Source organism: Anguilla anguilla, chromosome 7 (genome assembly GCF_013347855.1).
Source record: "Anguilla anguilla isolate fAngAng1 chromosome 7, fAngAng1.pri, whole genome shotgun sequence".
NCBI classification, from domain to species: domain Eukaryota; kingdom Metazoa; phylum Chordata; class Actinopteri; order Anguilliformes; family Anguillidae; genus Anguilla; species Anguilla anguilla.
In genome coordinates, this window is record NC_049207.1 from 35730492 (window position 1) to 35758452 (window position 27961).

Here is a 27961-nt window from a genome sequence, read left to right on the forward strand (position 1 = left end):
CCTTGTTGCTTAATGAACTACTGAAAATGAGGACTCCAGAAATTAGGAAAATTCACCTGCTCAGTCTCATGACAGCTACAGTATATGACCAAAAATATGGAATGATGAACATTTATGCATGATCAGGACAGGATTTGTGTTGACAAGCTTTTTAATTAACTAGGTAAGTCAAGTGAGAACTGTTTTGCAGTGTTGACCTGGGAAATCAAAATGGGCAAGAATGCAACAAATGTGTAGCCATCCAGGTAGAGATGATGATTAGGTGACCAGATGTAGAGCTAATTTTGTGGAAAGATGGCTAGGATACCAAGGTTAATACTCCTACACTTTCAAAAAGTGCCATAAGACATTTAATGACCAGAGTGAATCAACAGATTATTATTGTTATTATTATTACAGGCATTTAGCAGACGCTCTTATCCAGAGCAACTGAACTTTTACACAGAATTTACATTGCATCCATTTATACAGCTAGATATATACTGAAGCAATGCAGGTTAAGGGTACAACGACAGTGTCCTAGCGAGGACTTGAACTTGAAACCTTTAGGTTACAAGACCAACTTCTTACCCATTATACTACACTGCCACCAGCAGTGCCCCCATTCGTGTGCAAGAGAGATGAATGTGAATTTCCTCCAGGGGGAAGCATATGCCCTACTAGGCCACCGACACCTGTTCCAGCAGCAACCTAGATCATGTCCATATCTGCACACTTACAAGTTATGTACTCATTAGTAGGCAAGTGTGCCGATTCAGACAGGGCCTTAGTTTTCCTAAGAGGTCACCCATCCAAATACTAACCTGCTGAGCTTTAACAGCTAGCGATAAGGAGAATACAGTGTGGAATGGTTGGCAGCAAGGTCATAAGACAAGCTATACCAGTTGTCGATACAATAGTCTAAAAAAAGCTAAGACAGGAAGGTTCCGTTTTTTTATTTAGTATTCTGGGTATGACATACATACATTTGAGTAATTTATGGACACAAAGAGAATAGCTTCATAAAAGTGAAATGGCTTAGACAACAGCATCATTCTTTAAGAGAGAAATCAGATTATATTAAAATATATAACAAACATAACAAAAAGAACATAAAAAGTTAAAAGAAGAAAAAAAAAATCAACGAACAGTAAACAAGTCTTCATAAGCAATTACTATTCAAAAAAATTAAACTCAGGACCTTGTTTCAATACTTGAGCTCTGCATTTGGATTCTTTAGCAGTTACGCGCTCTGGTGGTTGCACAATGAAGTTTCTCTGTCCTTTCTTAAAAAGAATTTGTTGAAAGCATATTTTCTTTTTTCAAGAAAGATATGATGTTACAGTTACATGCCAATTTAAAAAAGTGTATCCCCCATACGTAGCTTATGCACATCGTCAAAATTGACCCTTTGTTGACCTCTTGATTGGCTAGCTGAATGACCAATCAGAGCGCTCCTGTGTGCAGCAATTGTTGCCAATCAAACCATTACCTTCTATGAGGACTGTAAACAAAAATGACATCAAAACTAAAATAAAACATGGTTAAACGGTACACACAGGGAGCAAAAAATCTGAAAATTTTCCATGTCACATAGATAAAGGTAAGGAATAGGTAAAGAATAAATATAAATATTACATTCTGTTCCATTATGATAGTGCGACTCACTTTCACTGTCAGGAGATGAGGTTTTATTCATTTCACTTATGCTAAGAGCGATAATAAAATATGTTCCTTATTATCAGTAATATAACCCTGGACTGCATACTGGAGTCCCCGCTGTCGAGATCTGGATGAGATAAGAGATCCTTGGCTCCAAATGTAGTCACTAATAGCTGGTGTTCTGACAATTTGTCCTACCTTGTCTAAATGTCCTTCCGGTTGCACAAATTTGTAGTAATATCTATCTTTGCATCTCTATCAGAAAATACTACCTCAAGTAAACTGTGCTACTTTAGTAGCTAAAAAGTTGGTAGGCATTTATACCTTATCAAAAAACGATTTGAAGCAAATTACATTATTATTTTCATTAATTCATCCGGCCTGGGTTTCCCAGAGACTGTAGCCAAAGAGCCAAAGGCTATTCCTTTCCTCTAATCGCAAATCTCTTGACTGCAACATACCAACATAAAACTACCATTGATGTTTTATACAAATATTACTAGAGACACATTGCCCCTAAAACAATAGGCAGCATATTTTGATGGCCTAATTTGCACAATAGATCCTACCATTGGTGTTTCATAGAAAATATCAACTATCAGGGATAAATAAATAAAAAAAAGTTTATTTAATTGAATTGAATTGTAACAGAGATGTGTGCGGGCGCAATACCCCAGCCCTTGGTAGGACAGCTCGATAGATAGGATGAAATGTCAGAAACACTGGCACCCACTTCTGCCATAAACACGCCCCTTAGCTGTTCTAAAATTACAGTTCAAAGCCTCTGCGATGCAGTTTCATTGGACAACTTTCATTCACACAAAGCGTATGAGTCTCAACAAGAAAGACAATTCAATTTAAATAAGGCCACACTGTTAAAAACCATGCAAGCTGGTTATATATACAAAGCTCTTGCTTTCAGTTCAACACTAAAATATTATTTTTAAATCTCTCTGCAAACCAATTATTGATATCAAAATGATGCCATGTTACAACTAAACTTTTACCAACATTTCACCAAACTAAACAAGTACTGTTCCAAAGCAATACTACACACATTTTCCTTGCATCCAGTACATAGATAAATATACAGAACATTGGATTTGGTACTACCATAATATCTATTGTCTTTTCCCTGATAGGACTACACATACAGTGAGCTCCATAGTGGTTAGGACAAAGTCATATTTTTTCTCTTTATTTGGCTCTTTACTCCATTATTTTAGATTCGTAATCAAACAATTCATATGTGATTAAGGTGCATATTCTCATCTTCAATTAAAGGGTATTTTAATACATTTTGGTTTCACCATGTAGAGATTACTGCAATTTTTATATATGTCCCCCCATTTCAGGGCACCATAATGTTTGGGACAAATGGCTGTACGAGTGTTTCTGATTAGTCAGGCATGTTAAATTGCTTACTTAGTGCAGGTATATATATTTCAGAAAATAAATATATTTGTTTACTGATACATCTACTAATTTAAACAGTTGTATATTCTTCTGAATGCTGCTTGTGACTTTTATCCAGGGTTCCTGCCTGTATGTGCTGCACTCCACTGCAGCCTACAGCCTCCATTTTGCCATATGACAGTGATTCACATTTAGTTGTAATAGGCTGAGAACCCCTGCCATGCATATATGCCATTTGCTGATTGGTTTCGGTCTGACGTTTTTCAAACAAAGAAACATAGTAGCCTATTCATAAACTCTCTCATATTCCACCTAAACTATCCACTAAAAAATGTTTCTGAAAACATTTTAGGTGAGAATATTGGTTCATATTTGATCTGCAAAGCCTTGTTTGACAGTTTCACGAGTGTATGCTGTACAAATAATTTGCATACAGAATATTTTATGCAAATGAAATGGACACACAGCAAACAGCTGTATTGAGGCAAGAGCTGCAGAAACAGTAACTAAAGTAAAAAAAAAAAAAAAAAAGCTGTCCAATCATTGATCGCTCTGTGCGAACATATGTTATACAATGAAATCATTTCACGGTGCCCTGGAATCTCGTCATAGCTGAGGGGCGTTTTTGCACAACTGCGTTGCAATTCATAAACATGTGGAGGTAACTGGGTGGGAGGGATGTTGACAATATCCATCATCAGCTAGCTAACGTTAAAACCTTTACTCGTTATGTATCAAATTTAACGTAAACTACAGAGATTGTTGCCAGATTCATATCTATGAAAACTGCTACAAATACAGGATTTTGACTCATAGGAGAATGAAAGGGACACCAGGCAACCTTGATTTCTGAGCACTGTTAGTAGGAGAAAAGTAGCTGACACATTTCTGACCTCTAAGGAGGTGGAGCACAAAGAGAAAGAAATAAAGATGGCACGACAAACTTATTTGATTTGATTAATTTCATGACGTGGAAGGATTTAGTTAGTTACGTGCATACAGAGCCAACTTGTTGAACACAGTAAATGCAGTAAGCATTGTTAGAATAAAGTAGCCTTAAGATAAAGCTGTTTCTTTTTTTCCCCAAGACAACCGTGAATTTAATTATATGCACTGCCCTGTAAAGTACCTGGGAGTCGCTCGATTAACAAAAGGGGTTAGTCTGTCTTCAATCTGATAAAATCCGTCAAGGCTCTGCAGTGCTCTCATTTTAGGAGCATTTGCTCCTAAAAATTGATCTGTGCTAACCAGAAATGCTAATTTACCAGCACATCTACCAAATGGGATGCATTAGTGTGCTCTTAAATGTTTCAACTCACATGTGCCCCTTGGGAAAAAAAATGTTATCATAGAACCTTGTCTGTACAAATACAAGTGAATATAACCGACGGGTCCTCTCAGTTCTAAGGGATCTTGCTTTCCAAAGCGAAAACTGGATGGAACTAGCAACAGTAACTAAGGAGAGCGGGACTTGGACGGGGCTTGGCGAAGGGACAATTCTCATGGTCAATATACAAAAGAACAGCAGATTTCATATTTTTCAGAACAAAGATGAGAGTCCGTGTTTATGTTATGCACAATTGGCAAATGAGGTTTATTGGCAACTGCATGTTTGTGGATTGTAAATTTGAAAAGTCTTGGACTGAAATGATGGACTGAAATAACTCCTCATTATTACAATATACAATGCATTAGTCCTCTGAAATTAGGAAACCACACTTTAAAAACCAGCACCTAATGCACAGTATTTTTAGTCATATACAGTTATATCATGCATTTTTGTGTGATGACCTCCATTTTCAGGTTCAGAACAATTGAGCTAAGTGAGGCAAAACAACAAATCAATCATCATATTACAAAATAACCACACATATCCCTTAACCACAACACCTTTTCCCAAGATGGCTCTTCAAAAGATAAATTAATTTATGGATAAATGCATACAAGTACGGTGCCACTCAAAGTGGCAATCTTACCCTTTAATCTCAATCTTTTCTACAACTTCGTCTTCATGGGCCTTGTTTGACAAAATAAAAGATGTCAATATGGTAAAATAGAAATCCAACATATTTGATTTCCCTGGCATGTGCAGGGTATTTTGATATTAATTTTAAATATTCTTTTCTTATTTGGGATTTTACATTCCATCATATCAAGTGTTTTGGAAAAGGGAACATACTGCAAATTAGAGATATTGAAGCTGGTTTTAAGTGCAGGTTTCCAGCGTCTGAAGATTAGACAGGTGAAGAGAAGCCTCACATTGACAGTCTCTGTACAGGAGTGGGTGTAGCTGCAGGAGTGAAGTTGGAGCCCTCTTAACTTCGCAGGGCCTCCAGTCTGGACTGCATCTCCTCTATGTCTTCCTCTGCCTCGTCCTCTGATGCTGCCGTCGCCCCTTGCGCCTCCACCTCTGGGAGGGCATCGGTCACTTTGCTGGGGGCTTTTCCAAGTGCACCTGAAATAACAAAGTTCACATGATCTTTTTCACCGCTACCCCAATCAAATGAAGTGGCAATAGGAGAGCAAGATCTCATGAACACCATGATGCATAAAACATTTTTCTGTTGAAACTGTTCTCTGCTCAACAATGCACTATAGCCGTGTTTCCACCCAAAGTACCCAGAACTTTTAGTCCCAGGAACTACTTTCCAAGGAACTAAAAGTTTCCTTTAGCCCATTGTTGTCTGCGTTTCCATTGCAGTCTAAAGACCTGTGAAGATTAGGAAAATTAGTCCGCTGATGTATGTAAAAGCGACGTCGTTGTCGGTCCATCTGTCCTATGATTTCTTCTGTAACCCCATACTACCACCGAAGTAGCCTACATTATTTTCCAATAACCGGGACAGCCGGAGGGGTTTATTCCACTTATACAACGGGTTACCAACAATGACTAGGCTATATATGGTTACTTTAGTATTTATTGATTTTTATCGACTTAAGCACCTGAAATTGAAATATTCTTCCGCGGCCGTTTGGGCATATTATTTTACCGTTGTCAAGCAAAACTCTCGTTGGTAGTTCGACTTGGACCGTTGTTATGCAACAAACAGGATATACCAGGCCAATATACAGATTGTGACTGTTTTATATATCCTGTCAAACACATTCATTATGTTTTTATGTGAACATTCACTTTCATGTCTTGACATCCGAAACGACAGAATGCATTCACATTCTACAAATAACTGGTAACAACAGCAGAAAACATGCACACCTCGTAAACAATTTGCTGCTCAATTGATTAATTCGACGCTTATCGTCATTTCCAATATAGGCTAATCGCAAAATGACAAGAATATATAGAATGACAACTGGGACTTGCGTGAAAATTTAAATTAATATTGCAGTGGTACAGCCACTGTTTGCTTTCCTTGAAAGTTACTGCTAGCGAAGCAGCGAAGTGTGCCCTCCAGACGCGAACCATGCACCATAAATAGAGTCCACATGTCTAGTCTTCCTGGTCTTTTTGTGGAATTGAAGAATCGCAGAGTGAAATTATGGCAGTCTGAAAAAGCAAAAGGGACGATTACTAGAAGTAACCTGTTATTTTACCCTGACAAAAAGTGCAGAAGGTGATTTCTAGTTTGCTTTTACTGTATCCCCAATGTAAATTACACAGAACTACCGCATACCTCACATAACTGTATCAAACGTTTTGAGTCAATTACAACGGGCTAACAAAGAAAATCCGGAAGAAAATATTCAGCAACCGAATTAATCCGTTTGAATGTTTTGGTACGTAATATGCTGTCCCAGCACGAATGCTTAACATTTCATAAAAATACTAAAGAAAGAAAAGAACAGAAGAGCACACGTTATAATCCTCAATCTTAATTTCTCATCTGTTCCAAGACGTTGGCAGGCTATAACCAAAAGTAGGCTACTGCGCCGCATAACATACAAGTTTGAATTCAAGTTATTATTATGAAAATAAATCGGTTTGCGGCCGCAGATTTTTAAAAATGGCGGTTGAATACTGCGAGTAGTCGACCAATCAGAAATATTCAGCGCTTGTGCCCCACCCCAAAAGTTCCGGTACTTTTGGAAAGTACTACCCCCCGAGCAGGGAATTTTTTGGGGGTAAAATAAAGTCCCCGAAACTTATTTTAGACCCTGGTTCCTGCGGTGGAAACGCACTGAGTTCCTCAAAAGGTTCCTAGTTCCTGGGGAAAGTTCCGATGGAAACGCGGCTTATGATTTCTTAAAACCAGGGAGTCCCAGATAAAACATGAAAGCTCCTCCTCTTGTAGAGTTCATGGAGTTCACTGCAACTCCTGAAATTTGGAAGAATACTCATAGCCCTTTCCTACTTGTGGAAGCAGAAATGACATGCATAAGACATGTCAGATCCAAGTTACCTGTCTTGCATCGGAGAAGTTACCTGCAGTGTGGAGAAGGTGACTTACCTGCTGTAATCTCAAAGAGGATCTTGTCCACCTCCTCCTCTGCTGCTTCCTCCATCTCTTCCTCATCCTCCATGCCCTCAAAAGTATCTTCCAGCATCTCCTCAATTATTCCAGCCTGGAGATCACAACCACTCACTTTTATTTTTTTTGCCATTTTCAGATGAACATTAGTTGCATATTTTTGATATGTAACAACAGTAACAGAAGAAGCTGCAGTAGTGCTTGCACCAGTAGAATGACAGACCACTATGACTGACATACAGGTGTCAAGTTTGTTCCCCTCCCCTCACTTTTTTATTCCTGATTTATTTTTTTATTCCTAATCTGGAATCCACAGTCATACATGTAGGTCTATTCCATTTCGTCATTGGAATCCACTTCACCACATTTGAAGAGCAAGGATAAATGCCTTGGCTGAATACACCACCAAGAAGCCCCTCTTACAGTTAGACTTATGCAAACACAGGAACACTAAATACAGATTAATGAATAGCAATAATAAAAATTAATTGTTTACCCTGAGGAAAAGGTCCACACTCATAGAGCATACTTGTTCGCTCAATCATACTGTATTATTATGTGTAACCAGTTGCTGTTCATTAAGGCCTTACTCTTTGAACACTTGATAATAATTTTGAAAATCATTAAGACATGGGTATCAGTCTGAATCCAGATTAACTTCATACCTCTATCACAGTACAGCATCAGGTCCAACACTGACAATGCCTAAGACCCAGGTAACTTTTCCATCAATCTAACAAATGCAGTAAATACATTTTTTGATCTCACATTCACTAAATATTGACATGTATCATCACATCAGGCTGATTCTCTGATCAGGAATTTAATATGGCATAATTATCCAGAATATAAAATCTGATTCCACATCGGAACTGGTGCAAACCACTTTACCCACAATCCATAAATACCCTGATGCCATAGGCCACACAGGTGAATATTATTCGAGCAACTACAAAAATGTACAGGTTGAAAATGAAAATATATGATGACAGATGGTAATTAAAGTAGATTATTGGAGCTGACTAAAAGTAAGTCAAAAGTTGTCATGTGAACTTGCTAAAAAAAAACCTTTGTAACATAAATCCAGTGGAACTTAAATTGTATGGTCCCATATTGAAATGAAATTGAAATGGTGGTAAAATGGCTAGCCTGACAGACAGAGAATTTTCAAACAATTAATTTTCTGTCAGGGTCATACCTCAGTCTGTTCAATCACACATTGCTGTCAATAACTTCAATAACTTCCATTTTTTACAATCAACAAAAATTTCCATCATTCTTAAAATCACCCATGTAGCTATTCTGCTAGGACAAAAAAGACCATTGTGGTTGTAATTACATTAAAGGACCAAAAAGAGGACTAAAATTTCAGGAGGATCTGCTGACTGACTAGTCCATACTGCTCACACCATCATCAGCACAAAATATTCTGAACCATCTCCTTCTCAAGTATGTGACAATTTGCACAATGCTATGAAGTCCTCCCATCAATGAAAAGCATCTCATAGCAATCTCTCCTGCATGGAAACCAACCAATCTCTCCAGTGCACCAACAGGACAAGATAAGCATTTTCATCTCTGACCTTCATCATCTCCTTGGAGAGCTCCCTCATGGTGGCCTGGATCTCTGGGATTTTCACCAGGCTTTGCATGGACTTCATTACCTCTGTACTCTTCTGCAGAGAACCAGCAACACGCAGCACAGCTGCACATGAAATCACAGCAAAGAGAATATTAACACACCTGGCACAGCTGCACAACAGAGCACAGTGCATTACATAATGTATCCAAAAAGCAGGAATGTTTTAACATTATGTATTTTTAGATTTTAGCACAGCTAAAGCATAAGCACTCACAGAACCACACCCCCACACTCACACAGTTGGTTCTTCATGCTGAGGAGGACAGAGTTCATGTGGGCCTTGGATGTGTACAGCTTGTTTACAGCCCGTTTGGACTGGACCATCTCCTTGGCCAGAACCACGCACACATCCCTTTGTCCCTTCTTGGCAGCATCTTTGATGGACCGCTTCACCTTCTCCTGCTCTCTTTGTATGTCTGAGACACAAATTCACACAATGTTACTAACAAATGACCACAATCAATCCCCTCAAATCAAGGTGGATTTGTTAGAGAAAAAAAATATCATGCAAATAAATGTTTGCATAACTGTTATATTACATTACATTATTTTATTAATAATTATATTCTTATATAAACTTTGCCTGTATTACAATGTTTATTTATTTAATTAAAACGTGAAATTGCACATATATACTGTAGAATCTCTTTAAATATATAGTACCCACCAAAATTATTTGTGCACTTGCTAAAGATAAGCAAAAAGGCTGTGTAAAGTGAATACAGGTGTGCATAAATAGAGAAGTGATATGCTATTATGGTAAGGTAACTGCAGAAAAAGAAAAAGATTTTATTAAATTAGTAATATTATCCTTTCAAGACATGCAACAATTATTCACATCCCTAAAAATTATTTTTAATAATTTCACCTTAATCTTAGGGAACTGTATTGTTGTCTCTTATGATTTCCTGTTTCTCTGAGGAATAAAAATGAAGTAACACACATGTAGCATCCATGTGTAGGGTTTTCCCTGCAGAGGAAAATCTATGGCATGCACCAAAGCAGAGTTTGTGAGCACAAAAGCAGAGAAAAGGGACAACAAACTATTAAATTCCAGCATTTATAATATTTTAATGCTTATCATTAGGAAACATGGTCTGTCGCTTTGTGTTGGAGGTCGCAATGGTTTGATTTTATAGAAACGTCATTTTTGTCAAAACAGACAAGGACAGTTGAACTGTGGAGCCATTTTCTGGTGGTGACAGTTATGATTTAAATGAGTATATTTCACCAAAAATCTGGAGTAGAAAGATATCATTAATATGATATTATGTTATGCAAAAAAAGAAAAAAGAAACGATTTCGGATCGGGGGAGGGGGAGGGGGAGGGTCCAATGATGGGGAGCATCAAAGACCCTTTTCATGCCTCACCCACGAAGAACTCTCAGACAAACTAACAGGAAGGAGTTGGTTGCAAACAAATCAAACCAATCTAAAATTTTAAAGGAAACTGTTGTTAAACTATTGTGTGACAAGCAATTAAACTATATTCCTTAGGTTTCGTACCCTGCTATTTATGTACTGAAAAGGTAAATATAAATCAGAACAATCAGAATTCTGCCTCAACTTACCTCGGATTTGCCTGTCAATCACTCGCATCTCCTTCCTGATTTTGAGTGACCACTCATTGACCTGCAAACATAGGCACATGTCAGGTATAAACAAAAGTCATGGTTCCACTTCAAACTCAAATCTCATGGCAGCGGTTTTCTTGTGTGAGAGGAAAGAGCTGAAGTTTCCTAGAAGAAGCTCTTCTAGGAAATGATGCCACAATCATGAATCATGGCATTTCTTTACATTTTAACTTATTGGCCTATTTCAGGTTTGACCAATGACTTTTCATAGTGCAATTAATGTAAAAACCACATCTGCTGTCCTATTTCTTTGCTATACATTTACATTTTAGGCATTTAGCAGATGCACCTATCCAACTTAACCCCTCAAAACCAATTGTAAGAATACCTCCTGTCTTAAATAAATCCCAGTATCTACAAAACTATATACAACCCCAATTCCAAAAAAGTTGGGACAGTATGGCAAATGCTAATAAAACAATAATGTAAATTCTATTCACTCTGTACTATATTGAAAACACTACAACAGAACAGTATTTGATGTTTTACCTTGGGAATTTAATTGTTTTCTGAAAATATACACTCATTTCAAATCTGATGACTGTAACACACTCCAAAAAAGTTGGGACAGTCGAGTGTTTACCACTGTGTAACATCACCATTTCTTTTAATAACACTTTAGGATATGTAGTATTTAGATTTTGGCCTTAGAGAGGCAATCAGTGAATAAGAATGTGGCCTGGCCTCCCCATCACAAGCATCAAAGCAAATGTGATTGGGGCAATATAAAATCTACTGATACCCTAATCTAGGCAGACAATCTATGGGTCTCACCCCCTCCAAAGAGACAAACCAGATGACACAGGACACCATATCGGGGGTCGGAGACCCTACATGCCTAACATTTCCCTTTCCCATGTGCTCTTTAAGTTTGAATGCAATCTTTAGGTAGGCCAGTCCTTGCCATAAATTAGTCTGACCCCCCTTCCTTTCTCTTCTAAACCTTAACTCGGCATCACCCAATCAGGGCAAACATCCTCAAGCCATGCTGGGTAAGGTATTTAAGATGGCCATAGGAGAAAATTGGTCGTGTTGTGTTTGGTTTCAGAGCCTGGAAGAAGAAGAGTTTGTTTTCCTCTTTTTATTTTGGTGGTGGTTCCTAGGTTGTGTGTTTTTAGCTGGTTTCCTTGTGGCGCTTATACTGGAAGTGGGTGATACTATGGCAAGGTCTGGTCGATCCGATCCTCTCTCTCTCTCTCTCTCTCTCTCTCTCTCTCAGTTGTGTCTGCAATACACTTTAAATGTCACAAGAGACATCACCCAGTCTATGAAGGCACTGGAGAGCGAAATAGAGGATCTCCAAACTTTGGTGGAGACCTCTGGAGGAAGAGAAACAATTGGTGTTCTCAAAGCCAAAAAAACGTCTTTGGTTGACCTGCTGGGCATACGGGCTCAGGGAGCACTGGTGCGGTCAAGGTTCCAGGATGTAGCTGAGATGGATGCCCCATCAAAGTTTTTCTTTGGCTTAGAGAAGAAAAGTGGTCAGAGTCGGTTTATTCACTGTCTGAAATCCGTCACAGGTCAGGAGCTCACAGAGCTTACTGCAATCCGACGGAGGGCAGTGGAGTTCTTTTCAGAGCTTTACCTGAGTGAATACAGAGAGGAGGCAGAGATAGCAAATGCTTTCTACGACGGGCTTCCAACTGTTCATGCCAGTGGGGATCTAGGGGGGTTTCTATCTCAGCAGGAACTATACACAGCACTTCAGGGCATGGCGAGTGGGAAGGCCCCTGGAATTGATGGGCTGCCAGTAGAATTTTACAAGGGCTTCTGGCAGGTGGTAGGTGAAGACTTGCTATCCGTGCTCAATGACAGTCTGGCTGGAGGGTCACTGCCGTTGAGCTGCAGGAGGGCGGTTGTGACCTTGCTGCCAAAAAAGGGTGACCCTAAGGAGGTGAAGAACTGGCGGCCCGTGGCATTGCTCTGTACCGATTACAAACTCCTCTCCAAGGCTCTGGCTAACCGACTGAAGGAAGTGATTGGGCAGGTTATTGGTGCTGACCAAACCTACTGTGTGCCTGGCAGGACGATAACTGACAATGTAGCCTTAGTTCGGGATGTTTTGGCCCTCTCTGGACAATTGGGGATTGACACTGGTCTCATTTTCTTAGACCAAGAGAAGGCTTTTGACCGGGTGGAACACCAGTACCTTTGGAAGACCCTTGAGGCCTTCCAGTTCAACTATGGTTTTATTGCAAAGGTTAGGGTGTTGTATCAGAACATTGAGAGTGTGTTGAAGGTAAACGGTGGGTTGAGTGCCCCTTTTAAGGTGTGTAGGGGCATACGACAGGGGTGCGCACTGAGTGGAATGCTCTACTCGCTGGCCATCGAGCCCCTGTTGCACAGGATAAGGACTGCAATTACAGGTTTTAAAATTCCAGGTTGCCCAGCTTTTGTAAAAGTGTCAGCTTATGCAGATGATCTTGCTGTTATGATCTCTGGTCAGAAAGATGTGGATGTGTTAACTACCATGGTTAATGATTTCAAGGTGTTATCATCTGCAAAGATCAATTGGAGCAAGAGTGAAGCGCTGTAAGTGGGAGGCTGGAGGGGTGGGCAGCCTACGCTGCCAGGGGAGCTGCAGTGGACGCGTGGGGGCATTAAGTATCTGGGTATTTTTTTGGGAGATGATGACATGGTAAAGAAAAATTGGGAAGGTGTATTAGAAATGGTGGAGGGCTGTCTGAGGAAGTGGAAATGGCTGCTACCACAAATGTCATATTGGGGAAGGACACTGGTGATCAACAATCTGGTGGCATCTGCATTGTGGCATCGCCTAGCATGTGTGGACCCCCCGTCAGGGCTACTGGCGAAGGTTCAGTCAGTGCTGGTGAACTTTTTTTGGGACCGACTACACTGGGTTCCACAGAATGTGCTGTATATGCCCAAGGAAGAAGGGGGCTAAGGGCTGGTGCACCTGGGAAGCAGGGGGGCTGCTTTCCGGTTGCAGTTCATACAGAGGCTGCTCTATGGCCCAGCGAACTTAGTCTGGAGGCCCCTAGCCTGTGCAATCCTTCAGTGGGCAGGTGGGCTGGGTGTTAATGCATCAATATTTCTTATGGGTTACAAACGTCCTACACTGAGTGGATTACCTGTGTTTTACAATGGCCTGCTGCGTGCATGGGGTTTCCTGAAATGTTGCCGTGCAGGGTCCGCTACATCGACTTTCTGGCTCCTGGAGGAGCCGTTGGTGTATGGGTCCCGGCTGGATGTGTGCTGTGAGGCCCTTCCTCAGCTAACTGAACTGCTATGTGCTTCTAAGACTGTTAAGTTACGGCAGGCTGTGGGCACGGCTGGCCGGGAGTTGGACCAGGTGGGGGATTTTGGCACTCGCCTTCGGGTGCGGTCGGGGCGGTATACCTCCAAGGTGCTGCTGGGCTGGAGGCAGGCCCTAACTGACGTGGAACGGCAACTGCTCAGAGACTGTGGACCTAACCTAGGCCAGCATAACACAGGAGATCCGTTTCCTAGGCTCCTGGTGTCCCCCAGGTTCTCTGATTCTGCACATCAAGGTTCCCTGTTAGAACATCAAAGTATGGACAATGTGGCCCTGGACGTGGCACACGGAAAAACTCTGTATAACATGGTGGTGAAAGTAGTGAATGAAAAGAAGCTGATTCCTCTCACAGACACACCGTGGAGGTCTTACTTGGGGTTAATGGAGGAGGAAAAGCCACAGTGGCGGGCATTATACAAACCACCGTTGGCCAAGAGGGTTGGGGATTTACAGTGGAGGGTGCTGCATGGGATAATTGCAGTGAATAGTTTTATTTCTGTAATAAACCCGGCGGTTTCCCACCACTGTCCTTTCTGCAATGAGAGGGAAACTGTTTTTCACTGCTTTTCTGTATGTGTGAGACTTCGGCCTCTGTTCGCCTTCTTGGGTTGACTGTTTAGGTCAATGGGGGAAACTTTTTCAAAAAAGGTTTTTATCCTGGGTTTTCCATACAGTTGCAGACAGAGGGCGAAGTCTCAGCTCATTAACTTTGTTTTGGGGCAGGCAAAAATGGCAATTTACATGAGCCGTAAAACCATGGTTGAACGGGGGGGGGGGGGATGCACAAGATACGGTAGCTATGGTCAGGGGCATGATTAAGGCCAGAGTCATGGTAGAGTTCAGGTACTACAAGGCCATGAGGACACTAGAAGTTTTTAAGAGTGTATGGGGCTATAGGGGAGCAGTATGCTCAGTGGAGGAAGGAGAGCTTCTGTTTGCTGAGGGCATTGGGTGACTGAGTAGGGGCGGTTTTTATTTATTTATTTTTTTGTCTTTGGTTTTGTTCACTTAAGTGAATTTTTGGTCAGTGATGTGTAAAAATTGGGTTTTGAAATCGCCATTGCACTGAAAAATAAAGGATTGTTAAAATTCAATTCAATAATATAATTGACTGCTTCTTATTGAACTCAATTATTTAATCTGAAAACCCGATATACAGCTTGTTTGACTTGTTGGTTGATTCCACCAGTTTTCTGTAGACTGACCTGTCAAAGAATTTGGTGATTTAATTGATAATTCTAATTTTAAACATAATTATTAAATTAAATCTAATAAAATATATTTTACGTGTAGGTTAAGTGAGGGGTTCTAGCATGCAATATCACTTGGTTCAGTATTCAGAGTGCTGAACATTTTAACTAGGACATTGACTGTTGGAACCACTGGATTCAGAAAATAAATATATTCTTAATTAATCCTTGCTTGACCGACAACACTTATTAAGCCTTCGGGCACTGAAGACACCAGTTGGTTAAGAATTTCTCCCATTCTTCCATTATGCAGGTCTTCAGCTGTGCAATTGTACAGGGCCTTCGTTGCCGTATTTTGCGCTTCATAATGCCCCACACATTCTCAATCGGAGAGAGGTCAGGACTGCAGGCAGGCCGATCTAGCACCCGCACTCTCTGCTTACGCAGCCATGCACTTGTAATCTGGGCAGAATGTGGTTTGGCATTGTCCTGCTGGAAAATGCAGGGCCGTCCCGGGAGAAGACTGTGTCTGGATGGCAGCATATGTTGCTCCAAAATTTGTACATATCTTTCTACATTCATGGTGCCCTCACAGATGCCATGGCATGGGCACTGACACACCCCCATACCATGACAGAAGCTGGCTTTTGGACCTGACGCTGATAACAGCTAGGATGGTCCTTTTCCTCTTTGGCCCGGAGGACACTACGGCTGTTTTGTCCAAAAACTATGTTGAAATGTTGACTCATCGGAACACAAAACACACTTCCACTGATCTACTGTCCATCTCAGATGAGACAGAGCCCAGAGAAGTTGGTGGCGCTTCTGGACAGTGTTCATGTATGGCTTCTGCTTCGCATAATACAGCCTTAACTTGCATCTGTAGATGTAGCGGCGAATGGTGTTGTCTGACAAAGGTTTACCGAAGTATTACCGAGCCCATGTCATCCATTACAGACACATGACGACTTTTAAGACAGTGACGTCTGAGGGATCAGAGATCACACGTATTCAGAAGTGGTTTTCGGCCTTGCCCTTTATGCACTGAGATTTGACCGGATTCCTTGAATCTTTTAATTATATTGTGCACTGTAGAGGGTGAAATGCCCAAAATCCTACCGATTTGTCTTTGGGGAACATTGTTCTCAATGTGCCGGATTATTCGCTGATGTATCTGTTGGCAAATTGGCGAGCCTCAACCCATTCTTGCTCATGAAGGACTAGGCCTTTCTTGGAGGCTCCTTATATAGGCTACTATAACTAGAGCCCAACCGATATATCGGCCATTATTTGACTTTTTTGACGACATCGGGATCAGCAGTTATGCCGCCGATGTGTCCCGATATTTTAATAAGTATAATAACCAAAAAAACAATGATTATTTATCTGTACTTGTCTGTTCGAACGTTGTAGTTGCTATTTACTAGAATTATCCAGTAGAGGGAGCTCTAATACAAGTGTGAACTGCAGCAGCTGACGCTCTACTTCTGTAATAAGACGTTTGTCACTCGTGCCTCATCCAATATTCTCCACTGCAAGACTTGTCTGCACAGATTCGATTGCCGCAATAAAGGTGTGTATATTTGGTGAAAGTTTTTTAATTAGGCTAAATGCGTTTATACGACCACTGTTTATCAATCCTCATTATCAAGCGATTTGATTTGGTTCACTTTAGCAAGCTAGCTGGCTAGCAAGCCTTTATGAAGTGGCAGTGAGCACATAAGCAGCGTAGGATCTACATTTCCAGAGGACATCGCTGTATTCTCAAATAAATAACCAGCCAAAATAAAATGGTGATTGAATGCATCACACATTCGTTTTTTTTTATCTGAGATAATAATATTAGCTACTATATGATGCTATAGCCAACGCGTTATTGCAAGCGAGTGTGTCATCTAGTCACGCGTCATCGTAGCAAGCTAACCAGACAGTAAAAACGCCGATAAAACACTTCTAACATGGATTATTTTAAGCCATGTTATCTAGCTTTGTCGTGATAACATGAGAGAAGGAGAAGTGAATCAACCAACAGTTCCCGCGGGTAACCTGCACGAAAGCGCATTGTATTTTTTTCACGTATTTCATCCAGTCAATTTAATTTCATCTAACGTTACACTTGATTCACTCTTTGGCTCCGCTAGATAATGTCTTACTCTTTGAGATCATGTAGTAGAAATAAAATAAGAAAATATAATTCATTTAACTTACTGAGAATATATAATAAGAAATAATGAGGCTGTGTCAATAGCTAATGCGTTATTGCGAGCGAGTGTGTCATCTAGTCACGCATCAGAGCGTAGTTGTAGTTATTTTCACCACCGAATTCTTATGGACAGGGAAGCTCGCTAGATAGTCTTACTCTTTGAGATCACGCAGTAGGAATAAAATAAGAAAATATAATTAACGTACTGAGAATAGATACTAAGAAATAATAACAAATTAATAACACCAACAACAATAATAATAATATTCATAAAAATACATGTTTGAAACTGGAAAACGGACTTTTTTAAATTAATTTTTTATAGATGGCTGGAAAAGAAAGGAGTAAAAGCAAGGTGTGGCGTTATTTTGATTTCACACACTTAAAGATGGTGTTAATATATATATTTAATTTAATATCATCGTTTACTTTTTTTATCTAAAAAATTCTTTGTGTGTTTATTTCTATTTTAATTTGTTTGCTTATAAGTTAAATGTTCTTAAATATAGAAGCTTTAATAAAATATAAGTTTTTCAAAATTATTTGAAAAAGTTGCACTTTTTGACAAAATATCGGTCAAAACATTGGTAATCGGTGGGCTAGGACTCTCTAAAATCGGGATCGGCATTGGACCCAAAAATCTGCCATAGGTCGGGCTCTAACTATAACACGATTGCCTCACCTGTTTAATATCATCTGTATCACATCACCATGATATTTCAACTTGTCACATCGTTATTAGTCCTAAATTTCCCCTGTGAAAACTTTTTTGGAACATGTTGCAAGCATAAATTTCATAATAAAAGTATATCTTCAAAAAACATTGAAGTTAAATAGGAAAACCATGAAACTTGTCTTTATACTGCTTTTGTTTGAATACAAGTCAAAGTAAATTTACAAATGACTGCTTTCTGTTTTTATTTGCATTTCATTTACTGCCCAAAATTTTTTTGGAATTGGGGTTGTACAGTACAGACATGGTTCAAAGCTTGAAATGAAGAGCATATTTGCACCAAAATGACCAAATCCCCTGATTCTATAGGAGTCTCACTCAGTAAATATACAAGACAAATCTATTCTGAAAAACAAAGAAACCCAAAAATTGTTTTGTGTTTTCTTTATTTTGTAGTATTGCATGTATTTCTGATTTTGGACAAAACTAGATTTCTTTTTCCAATTGTATCTGAGGATGACTAGAACACCAGAAAAAAAAGTTTGGAGTCAACTTTTGCTTTCACCTCAGCTGTAACCTGCTTAACCCATTTTATTTGCTGTCTGCTACTCTACACCAGGTCGGCCAGTGGAGGATGGGCTCCCCCGCTTTAGCCGGGTTCCTCTCAAGATTTCTTCCCATTAGGGAGTTTTTTCTTGCTGCTGTTCGAGGGTTTTCTCTCCACTATGAGTTTTTTTTTTACCTTATATACTTGCTATATGGGGGTTAAAGGCTGGTATTTGCCCTGTTTGCTCTGTCTCTTACCTTGCTACTCTGTAAAGTGTATTTGTGACAGTTCTCTATAAAAAGCGCTATACAAATAAAATTGAATTGAACTGAATAAAGCTATAACTTTTGAAGTGTTCTACCGAAGATGGACCCAAATGGCCCCACAACCTCTCCAAATGGCACCAAATCTTTCCAAATTAGAACAATGTGAATAACCTTTTTCTCTGGTCATCTTCCACATCCAGAAGCTAATTCTATCAAGGGTGGTAGCCTCTGGAATCACACAAACCACATGATCTCCTTTTGACTAAGCCCCATATTTCAGTAAACGTGTACTTTTGAAGAGCTTCTGTTCAGCTATTCAAAACAGTTGCTTATCACACACAACAACAATCACATCTACTTATGCTCAACTGTCAGGAGAGGGAGGGGGAATCGCCTGCAAGTAACCCTGTAATTTGCATATGCAAACCGTGGTTGTGTGAAATGAGGCAGAGCCTCAGGCCCTACCAAAAGCCGCGTTTCCACCAAAATTACCCGGAACTTTTAGTCCCAGGAACTACTTTTCAAGGAACTAAAAGGTTCCTTCAGCCCATGGTTGTCCACCGCGGTCTAAAGTCCCGCGAAGATTAGGCAAATTAGCCCACTGACGTATGAAAAAACGATGTTGTCGTCGGTCCATCTGTCCTATGATTTCTTCTGTAACCCATTACATTACATTACATTCATTTGGCAGACGCTTTTATCCAAAGCGACGTACAAAAAAGTGCATTTCATGGTCGTAGACAACTGCTAAACACGGGTTCAGTAAGGTAACCCCATACTACCACCGAAGTAGCCTACATTATTTTCTAATAACCGGGACAGCCCAGAGGGGTTTATTCCACTTATATACAACGGGTTACCAACAATGATTATATATGGTTACTTTTGTATTTATTTATTTATTTATCGATTTAATCACCTGGAATTGAAATATTCTTCTGCAGCCGTTTGGGCTTATTTTACCGTTGTCAAGCAAAACTGTCCTTGGTAGTTGAACTTGGACCGTTGTTATGCAACAAATAGGATATAACAGGCCAATAGTCAGATTGTAACTGTTTTATATATCCTCTCAAACACATTCATTATGTTTTTATGCGAACATTCGCTTTCATGTCTTGACATCCGAAGCGACCGAATGCATTCACATTTATATGTATAACTGGCAACAACAGCAGAAAACATGCACACGTTGTAAACAATTTGCTGTTTGATTACTTTCTCATCGTCAATTCCATATCGCAAATCGCAAAATGACAAGAATAGAACGAAAACTCGGACTTGCGTGAAAATTTAAATTAGTAGTGGTACAGCCACTGTTTGCTTTCCTTCGAAGTTACTGCTAGCCGAGCAGCGAAGTGTGCCCTCCAGATGCGAACCATGCACAATAAATTAGTCCATAGTCTTCCTGGTCTTTTTGTGGAATTGAAGAATGGCAGAGTAAAATTACGGCAGTCTGAAAAAGCTAAAGGGACGATTACTAGAATTAACCTGTTATTTTACCCTGACAAAAAGTGCGGAAGGTGATTTCCAGTTTGCTTTTACAGTATCACCAATGTGAATTACGCAGAACTACCGCATACCTCACATAACTGTATCAAACGTTTTGAGTCAATTACAACGGGCTAACAAAGAAAATCCGGAAGAAAATATTCAGCAACCGAATTAATCCGTTTGAATGTTTTGGTACGTAGCTAATATGCTGTCCCAGCACGAATGCTTTTTATAAAAAAAATTTATAAAACGAATACTAAAGCAAGAAAAGAACAGAAGAGCACACGTTATAATTCCAAGACGTTGGCAGGCTATAACCAAAACTAGGCTACTGCGCCGCATAACATACAAGTTTGATTTGAAGTTATTATGAAAATAAATTGGTTTGCGGCTGCATATTTTTAAACATGGCAGCTGAAAACAAACACAAAAAATCAGAAATGTTCAGCGCTGAAAGCTCCACCCAAAAGGTTCCTGTACTTTCGGAAAGTACTACCCCCCGAGCAGGAACTTTTTGGGGGGTAAAATAAAGCCCCCGGAACTAAATTTAGACCCTAGTTCCTGCGGTGGAAACGCACTGAGTTCCTCAAAAGGTTCCTAGTTCCGGGGTAAAGTTCCTGCGGTGGAAACGCGGCTAAAGACAGTAACAGGAATTTTTACATACAGGTGCCCATTCTTGAAGCACAATATTTACTAAATATACTACTACAACAACTGAGAATAATAATGATAATAATAATAATAATAATAATAATATTAATAATAATACATTAGTCAAACAGTTCTGAGCAACCCTAGTTTTCAAAGCTTACAAAGGAATTTCACAGGGAAGTGTGAAGTGATGCAGCTCATGTCATCAATTGCAACTAGTCTTCAGCACACACACATGCGTGTGTAGGCAGTGGTCCCTACTAGGGATGTGCATGACAAACCAAAATGATTTTCAAATAGTTTGACTATTGACAGCGAATATTTAAAAAAATCAGAAATCCCCCATCACACTTCTAAACCAGAAGGCAGTGTGAACCATATAGCTACCAATTACCACATACACTGTAGGCTACCATTGCGTACAGTGCTATATCTGTGGTTCTATACACTGTGAAAAAAACACACAACAAAACAAAATAACATACAATGATAATTAAATGCAAAACTTACATTACATTACATTACAGGCATTTGGCAGACGCTCTTATCCAGAGCGACGTACAACAAAGTGTATAACCATAACCAGGAACAAGTATGACGAAACCCCTAGAGAGAAGTACCGGTCCAAGTACAGGGAACAACCGCATAGTTCAACTTGGACCCTGATGGTTAAACTGATTAACACTAACAACGAGAACGGCAACAACGCAATCTATGGAAAAATAAAAATAAATAAAAATACAAGTAGTCGTTAAGACAGTTACAACCCTAAGTTTAGTCATTTACAGGGGGGAAGGGAGGGATGGGGAGAGGTGCAGCCTGAAGAGGTGGGTCTTCAGTCGTCGTTTGAAATGGGTCACAGTCTCAGCTGTTCTGACCTCCACAGGGAGGTCATTCCACCATCGTGGGGCCAGAACAGACAGGAGACGTGTTCTGGAAGTGCAGGTGTGAAGAGGGGGAGGTGCTAGGCGTCCTGAGGTAGCAGAACGGAGGGATCTGGCTGGCATGTAGGGTTTGAATATCTTGTGAAGGTATGCTGGGGCTGATCCCTTGACTGCCTGGTATGCTAGGACCAATGTTTTAAATTTGATGCGAGCTATAACAGGCAGCCAGTGGAGGGTAGTGAGCATCCCATTCAAATGTGTGCGACTAGTTGAATATTCAAAATTTCTAATGGACCCCTACGCTCTACAATAACTCAGTTGATTGGGTTGTGCTTAGTCTGGCCTTAGACTTGTCCAGTATGGTAAAAACCTGCCAGGAATATCCTCACACTGGCATAACTCAGGGTCACAGAAGTAGGCTACATACTATCCTTACTACAAGCTGACAGGCTCAAATCACAACTAAAAAAAAATCACAACAGGCTGAAACTATTTACGATAATAGTGTACTAATAGTGAAAGCACTTTTTATACATAGTCCTCCCATTTCAGGGCACTATAATATTTGGGACATATATGTTATGTAAATAAAAGTAGTCATATTTAGCCATTTGTCGCATATCCCTTGAATGCAATGACTGCTAGAGGTCTGTGACCCAGAGACATCACCAGGTGTGGAGTTGGAAGCTGCTTCGCGCCTCTCCTCCAATATTAGGACACTGGAAGAAGGGAGGAAACAAATATCGGTATCGGGGCATGGAGGAGACAAGGTGGTATTGGAGGAAAGGAGGATACCTCTTTCAAGTACTGGAATGCACACAATGAAATTTGTAAGCAGATAAAAAACAAAAGCACTGAACAGTAAACTGTTATTAGCTAGCTTCCTTGTTAACATTAGATCATGTGTCAAATGCATCCTGTCACCAAGCTCCTTCAACGAGTAACAAAAAAAACCACGGTGCCTGCGTGCCCTAATACCCTAAATTCTAAAACTACAATTTAAAAAATCTACAACTGAAAAAAATCTATTAATTTTCACAGCTATCTTAAAAAAAAGGCTTTCTCTCTGTTAGCTAATATTAGATAACGTTAACTAACATTAGTACTGTCGGGGGAAAAAATGTTACTTCGTAAAGCTCTTCCAAATTGTTGTAATGTGAGCATTATAAAATGAGTTAATGCTAATTTTGGATAATGGTAATAGAGCCATGCTCCCACTAGGGGTAGCTGTTTGATAAGGGATGCTGTTTTCTGGAATTTCCGGGGTTGTAGGGTTGCACTGCCGGTCTACCGGGCTGCGTAGAGCTAGCTCCTCCGCTTACAACATGTGCAGCGTTCGCCTACTTATGTAGCTATATATTGTTTTCCACTTTTCGAGATAAAGTTGATTCTCGAACATAAAGTTGTTGAGTGGTCTTTTCCAGAGTAGAAATTACCACACAAACAAATAACAAAAATAACTCCTACAGCCTCTCCATCTCACCCTAACACACTCAATCAAAAAAAAAAAATCAACAAATTTGGACAACTATATCTTATCACAAGCTTCTCTCTCTGTATCTCATCACTCTACAACTGAGCATGATGGACTTACATGCATCACGACACTTGATCAACCCCTCCTGTATACTTTAATGGATGTATTAAAGTATACAGCATGTACAGCATGTCATTTTTATTTAATCTGATGACTGACTGGTCTAATGCCATTTGGGCAATGAAAAAGATAGGAAAGGAAAAGCCGTGATAAGAAGGCTATATTTGAACAGATGCTTACTGAGGCCTGGGGAGGATAAGTGGCAGCGTTTTTCCATTGCATTACGGTGAATGTCCACTGCAGCGTCAAACATCGCGTGTCGCTTCGCGTCGTCTGGCTGCTTGGGGGCGTGTCAAAAAAAAATATGTGGTGCACGCTGGTGGGTGTTACGAAGTCCTACTGAAAATGTGTTCCCGCTCATGCAACATAATCAAAAATGTGTTCCTGCTCGTTTAATGCAAATTAGGAGAGACTGTACCTTACAATAGTGGTGTATAAATACAGGAGCATCACAATATATCTCAAAAATTCACAGCTGCTAAGCTAAACTACCTAATATTTTTCAAGAAAGTAAAGTACTACTCTTCAAAATGCTAATTTTTCAAACTCACCCGAAACACCCACTGTCTCTGACACCTTTCTCCAGGCGACATTTCTGGCTTTGGTGTCCCACTTCTCAAATAATGAGCAATCGTATAACACCAGGAATGCAGCTACAGAAATTGTCAGTTTTTCCTCCATCCTCAAAATGCGCAGAACTTTTTTTTTTACCAAATAAGATTTTGGCTAGCCGGCTGAAGAAACAGCAGCGCAGCCTTCACCTGATTGGGTAAATTGAACGCGCTCGATGGATTCATTTGCATAAAGTTGAGCTCTGCTCAACTTTTTCGTCGCGCTGCTACCCGTTGCTTCAGCGTGCCACTACCAGAATGCACTGCGGGGCTGATTTACGCTTGTCCCATAGGAAATGAATGGGAGGCATCAAATTGCGCTGCTTTCGACGCTGCAGTGGACCGTTAGAGGCCGCTGTTGAGATTGTAACATCAGCAATAGGGGTATTGTGTATCCTAGATGCTTATAAATGGACATGAAAGTGATTTGTTGACATTGACATTATTTTTAAATAATTCTTTTTGTTGACAAATTCTTGAGGAGGACACCCACACACATACACACATTTATATATATAGTGATGCAGGGCTGGGGGTGGCCACTGCTCACATGGTGAACAAACAGGAAAAACACAAAAGAAGTGTTGGCACCACATAACACTGGCACACACCCATTACACTGTTCATTCTCCAGCTCCCAAATGCCTCTCCTCTAGGCCTGGGAGCTAGGCCTCTTATAGAGCCCATAATTAGGTAATAGGCCACAGCTGATGTGATTGCAATGAGGCCATATTCGTCTGTAGGGTTGGTGCGGTCCCCTGGTGGGCAGCACCCTAATTCCCTTCCTGGCACCACATTCCACCCCACAGCTTCGAGCTCTGGGCGGCAGCGATAACGTACAGCCATGAAGGAGCTCTTCTGTGTGCCAAAGGCCACCCCCAGGGTCGAACACCCGGGTTCCTGGGATTGGTGGCCTGGGCGGACACATCCAATAGGGCATAGCAGGCACAAAGCTTGCTATGGCAGGTTGCAAAGGCGAGGGAGCCCCTGCTGGTGGGCCTGCTCCAGCAGGCTAAGGGGGCTCCATGTCTGCAGTGGTCCCTGGGGCTGGCGGCCTTCTGAAGGGCTCTCTGGGCAAAGTGAGAGGGCAGGGGGCTCCAGCAGCTCCCCTGGACTGGTCGGTGGAGCAGCAGCCTCTGGCGGCACCTTGGGACACGGTGGCGGGACAGCGGCTTCTGGCAGGCCCTCAGGTAGGGAACAGTTTCCACACCACTCACACAACAAAGACCCATCCAGCTTGCCCCAGTCCTCTTCCTCCTTTGACTCATCCAGGGCTTACCAGTCATGGCCCAGGCAGGGATCCAGGTCCTTCCTGAGCCACCCACCCAGGTCTATCCTGAGCCCAGGACAGGCCTCAGCGAGTTGAGTCAGGAGATCCTCCAGGTAATCCAGGGGGCAAGCCACAATGTCCTCCCTGACAAAGGGCCCTGTCAGCTCGTAGGGCCCGCTGGGAGGGGTGGCGCCTCACAGTGTCCCCACGCTACATGATTTCCTCTTTATAAAAAATAAAATTTGAGGAAAAAAGAAAAATACAAAAAAGAAAAATCTGTCTGTCCACCAGGGACGCTATGCCCACATTCTCCACCAGTGTGAGACAGGGCTCGGGGTGGCTACTGCTCATGTGGTGAACAAACAGGTAAAACACAAAAGAAGTGTTGGCTTTCCACCGTTTATTTCTCCAAAAATGCCTAAACAATAGCAATTTTCAAGAACAAAAGAATTTGCCAATCTGGCAACCAAAACTTCAAAGGGTATGTGGTATGTGGACACAGCGACACAACGCTGTACATAACAGCAAAGTTTAGAGATAGCAACCAACTTGATGCAAACAAACCGACAGGCTTCAGGTGCAGAGACACTGGAGGAAAAGGCTGAGGAAGTACAAACTGCACAGGCGCCAATGAAGGTGAATTATTAGAAGAAAGAGGAAAATTAAAAAAAAAACATAACCTAAAAATAGCAAAACAATTGACAAGCCATCCAAAGTTATTTCTCGATATGCTTGTGTAGCCGAGGTAACATTCAGGGGGGTCAGGCACTCTTCAGGCACTCTTCACGGTAAGGAGAATATTGCCTGTATCGAAAATGCTGCGACGGAAACAGCGATAGATTTGCTAAGCAGTCACATCTGTCCAGAATGTAAACAAGTCAGACATTCTTCACGCTAAGAAACAATTTTACGACAACGTCACTGGCTCTTGTATTTTTGTTGATTGATGTAACGCGCAACAACGTTACTGTCAGTGGAAAGTGAGATTATCACAGCCAACTTGCTCGTTTTACTAGCTAACTTTGGGTCTGCTGATCTGGAGAAGCAAAAACGCGTTCAAAACATTCAACCAGTTAGCATTTAACCAGCTCGACATCATTGTCAGCTAAAATAGCGAAAACGTTAAAGCTGATTTGTGCCTGTCGTGACAACATCAACATATATATATATATATATATATATATATATATATACACACACACACACACACATACACAATACAACTACTCTCAAAACAGCGGCGTAATTAACTGCTAAACCAGCTGACAACTACGACTGTTAACGCCATCAACAACAGCCTGTCTCGAGTCAAAAGTCCATAGTGGCGAAGTAAACTGCTAATTAGGAACGCCACATTTAAATGCAAATATTTTTTCTGGTTTTCTTACCAGATCTTTCGGTGGCTTTTCTTGCGTTCGTCCAAATAGTCCCATTTCGAAGCCTTGAAAGTGGTAGGTCTTGCCAATTTAGCAAGTACGAAATTATATAATATTAAGGAGCTCAGGCTTACACAGCCAACTGTTTTTTATTTACGACACCAAGCCACTTCCGGCGAATCTTGTGACGTCACATACGATGAGCCCAGAGCTGACGGCAGGGCAGTATGGCTTCAAAAATTGGTATGATAATCGTATTTTATTGGTGAGACAATTATTTAAAGAAAATGGTAACTTACTTAATTATATTGAATTCCTTAACAGATACAACATTCCGGTGACCATGCAAGTATGTGCTATTGTGTTTGACGCAATTCCTACAGGTCTCATTAGTTTATTGAAAGGGGATGTTTCACTTGAAATGGATGGTACTTTAACACCAGGTTCATTATTAAATGAAATTCACATTACAGATGCAGTAATGGCTTTATCAGGAATATATGTACAGAAATAACCTTTCCCCGTGCTAAAATGTACTGGAACTCGAATTATAAGAATATAAACTGGAAGGAAGTATGGAGCATGCCAAGAAAATATTGTCTCACTAATAAAATTAAAGAAGTCTCTTTTAAAATTCTTCATTTAATCATTTAATTTATACAGTCCAAGACATATTAGCTAGATTTAGAGTAAATATTGAAGACGAATGTGTATTTTGTGGTACAGAGAAAGAAACAATAATTAATTTGTTTTATCATTGTATGTATAAAAAATGTTCTGGTATGATATGCAGCATTTTCTAAATAAAGAAATGAACACAGCGATACAACGTAATGCTAGATGCTTAGCTAAACTTTAGAATTACTGATGTTGTCCAAGACAAAGTATTTCTAATTAATTTATTGATTATATATGGTAAATATCACATACATAAAATGAAATGGACTAATGACAAGCCAAACTTTACTCTATTCAAAATAGAAATAGAACATTACATGAAATTGTTAAGTAATATTAAAAATAAGATAGCAAAACGTAATTGTAATATATGTGAATCCCTGTGTTTATCTAGAAATGTTATTTACCCCTGACGGTGTATAAAGTTTACAATGATATTTGATATTTAATTTCTTTATATAAAACTATTTGCTAATGCTTTCTGTAT

At 40.3% G+C, this 27961-nt stretch overlaps 1 protein-coding gene across 2 annotated transcripts; it reads right to left on the reverse strand.

Moving 5' to 3' along the window:
- Window positions 1–919: 919 nt before the first annotated feature.
- LOC118231753 (charged multivesicular body protein 3) lies at window positions 920–26982 on the reverse strand. 2 transcript variants are annotated; one of them, XM_035425928.1, is made up of 6 exons: window positions 26809–26982; window positions 10698–10758; window positions 9363–9542; window positions 9068–9189; window positions 7464–7578; window positions 920–5512 (listed from the first exon to the last, which is right to left on the reverse strand). In XM_035425928.1, exons 1-6 carry the CDS (start codon window positions 26851–26853, stop codon window positions 5373–5375), a joined length of 663 nt encoding a protein of 220 aa, XP_035281819.1. In that variant the 5' UTR covers window positions 26854–26982; the 3' UTR covers window positions 920–5372. The 2 variants fall into 2 exon arrangements, with proteins under 2 accessions (XP_035281819.1, XP_035281820.1); XM_035425929.1 differs by lacking the exons at window positions 10698–10758; window positions 26809–26982 and adding an exon at window positions 9995–10110.
- Between the last annotated feature and the right edge of the window lie 979 nt (window positions 26983–27961).

Coding starts and splice junctions, on each gene's coding strand:
- LOC118231753 (XM_035425928.1), bottom strand. CDS start 26,853: ATGGGACTATTTGGACGAACGCAAGAAAAGCCACCGAAAGATCTG. Junction 10,759..26,808: donor AAAAGCCACCGAAAGATCTG/GTAAGAAAACCA, acceptor CTATGTTTGCAG/GTCAATGAGTGGTCACTCAA. Junction 9,543..10,697: donor GATTGACAGGCAAATCCGAG/GTAAGTTGAGGC, acceptor TTTGTGTCTCAG/ACATACAAAGAGAGCAGGAG.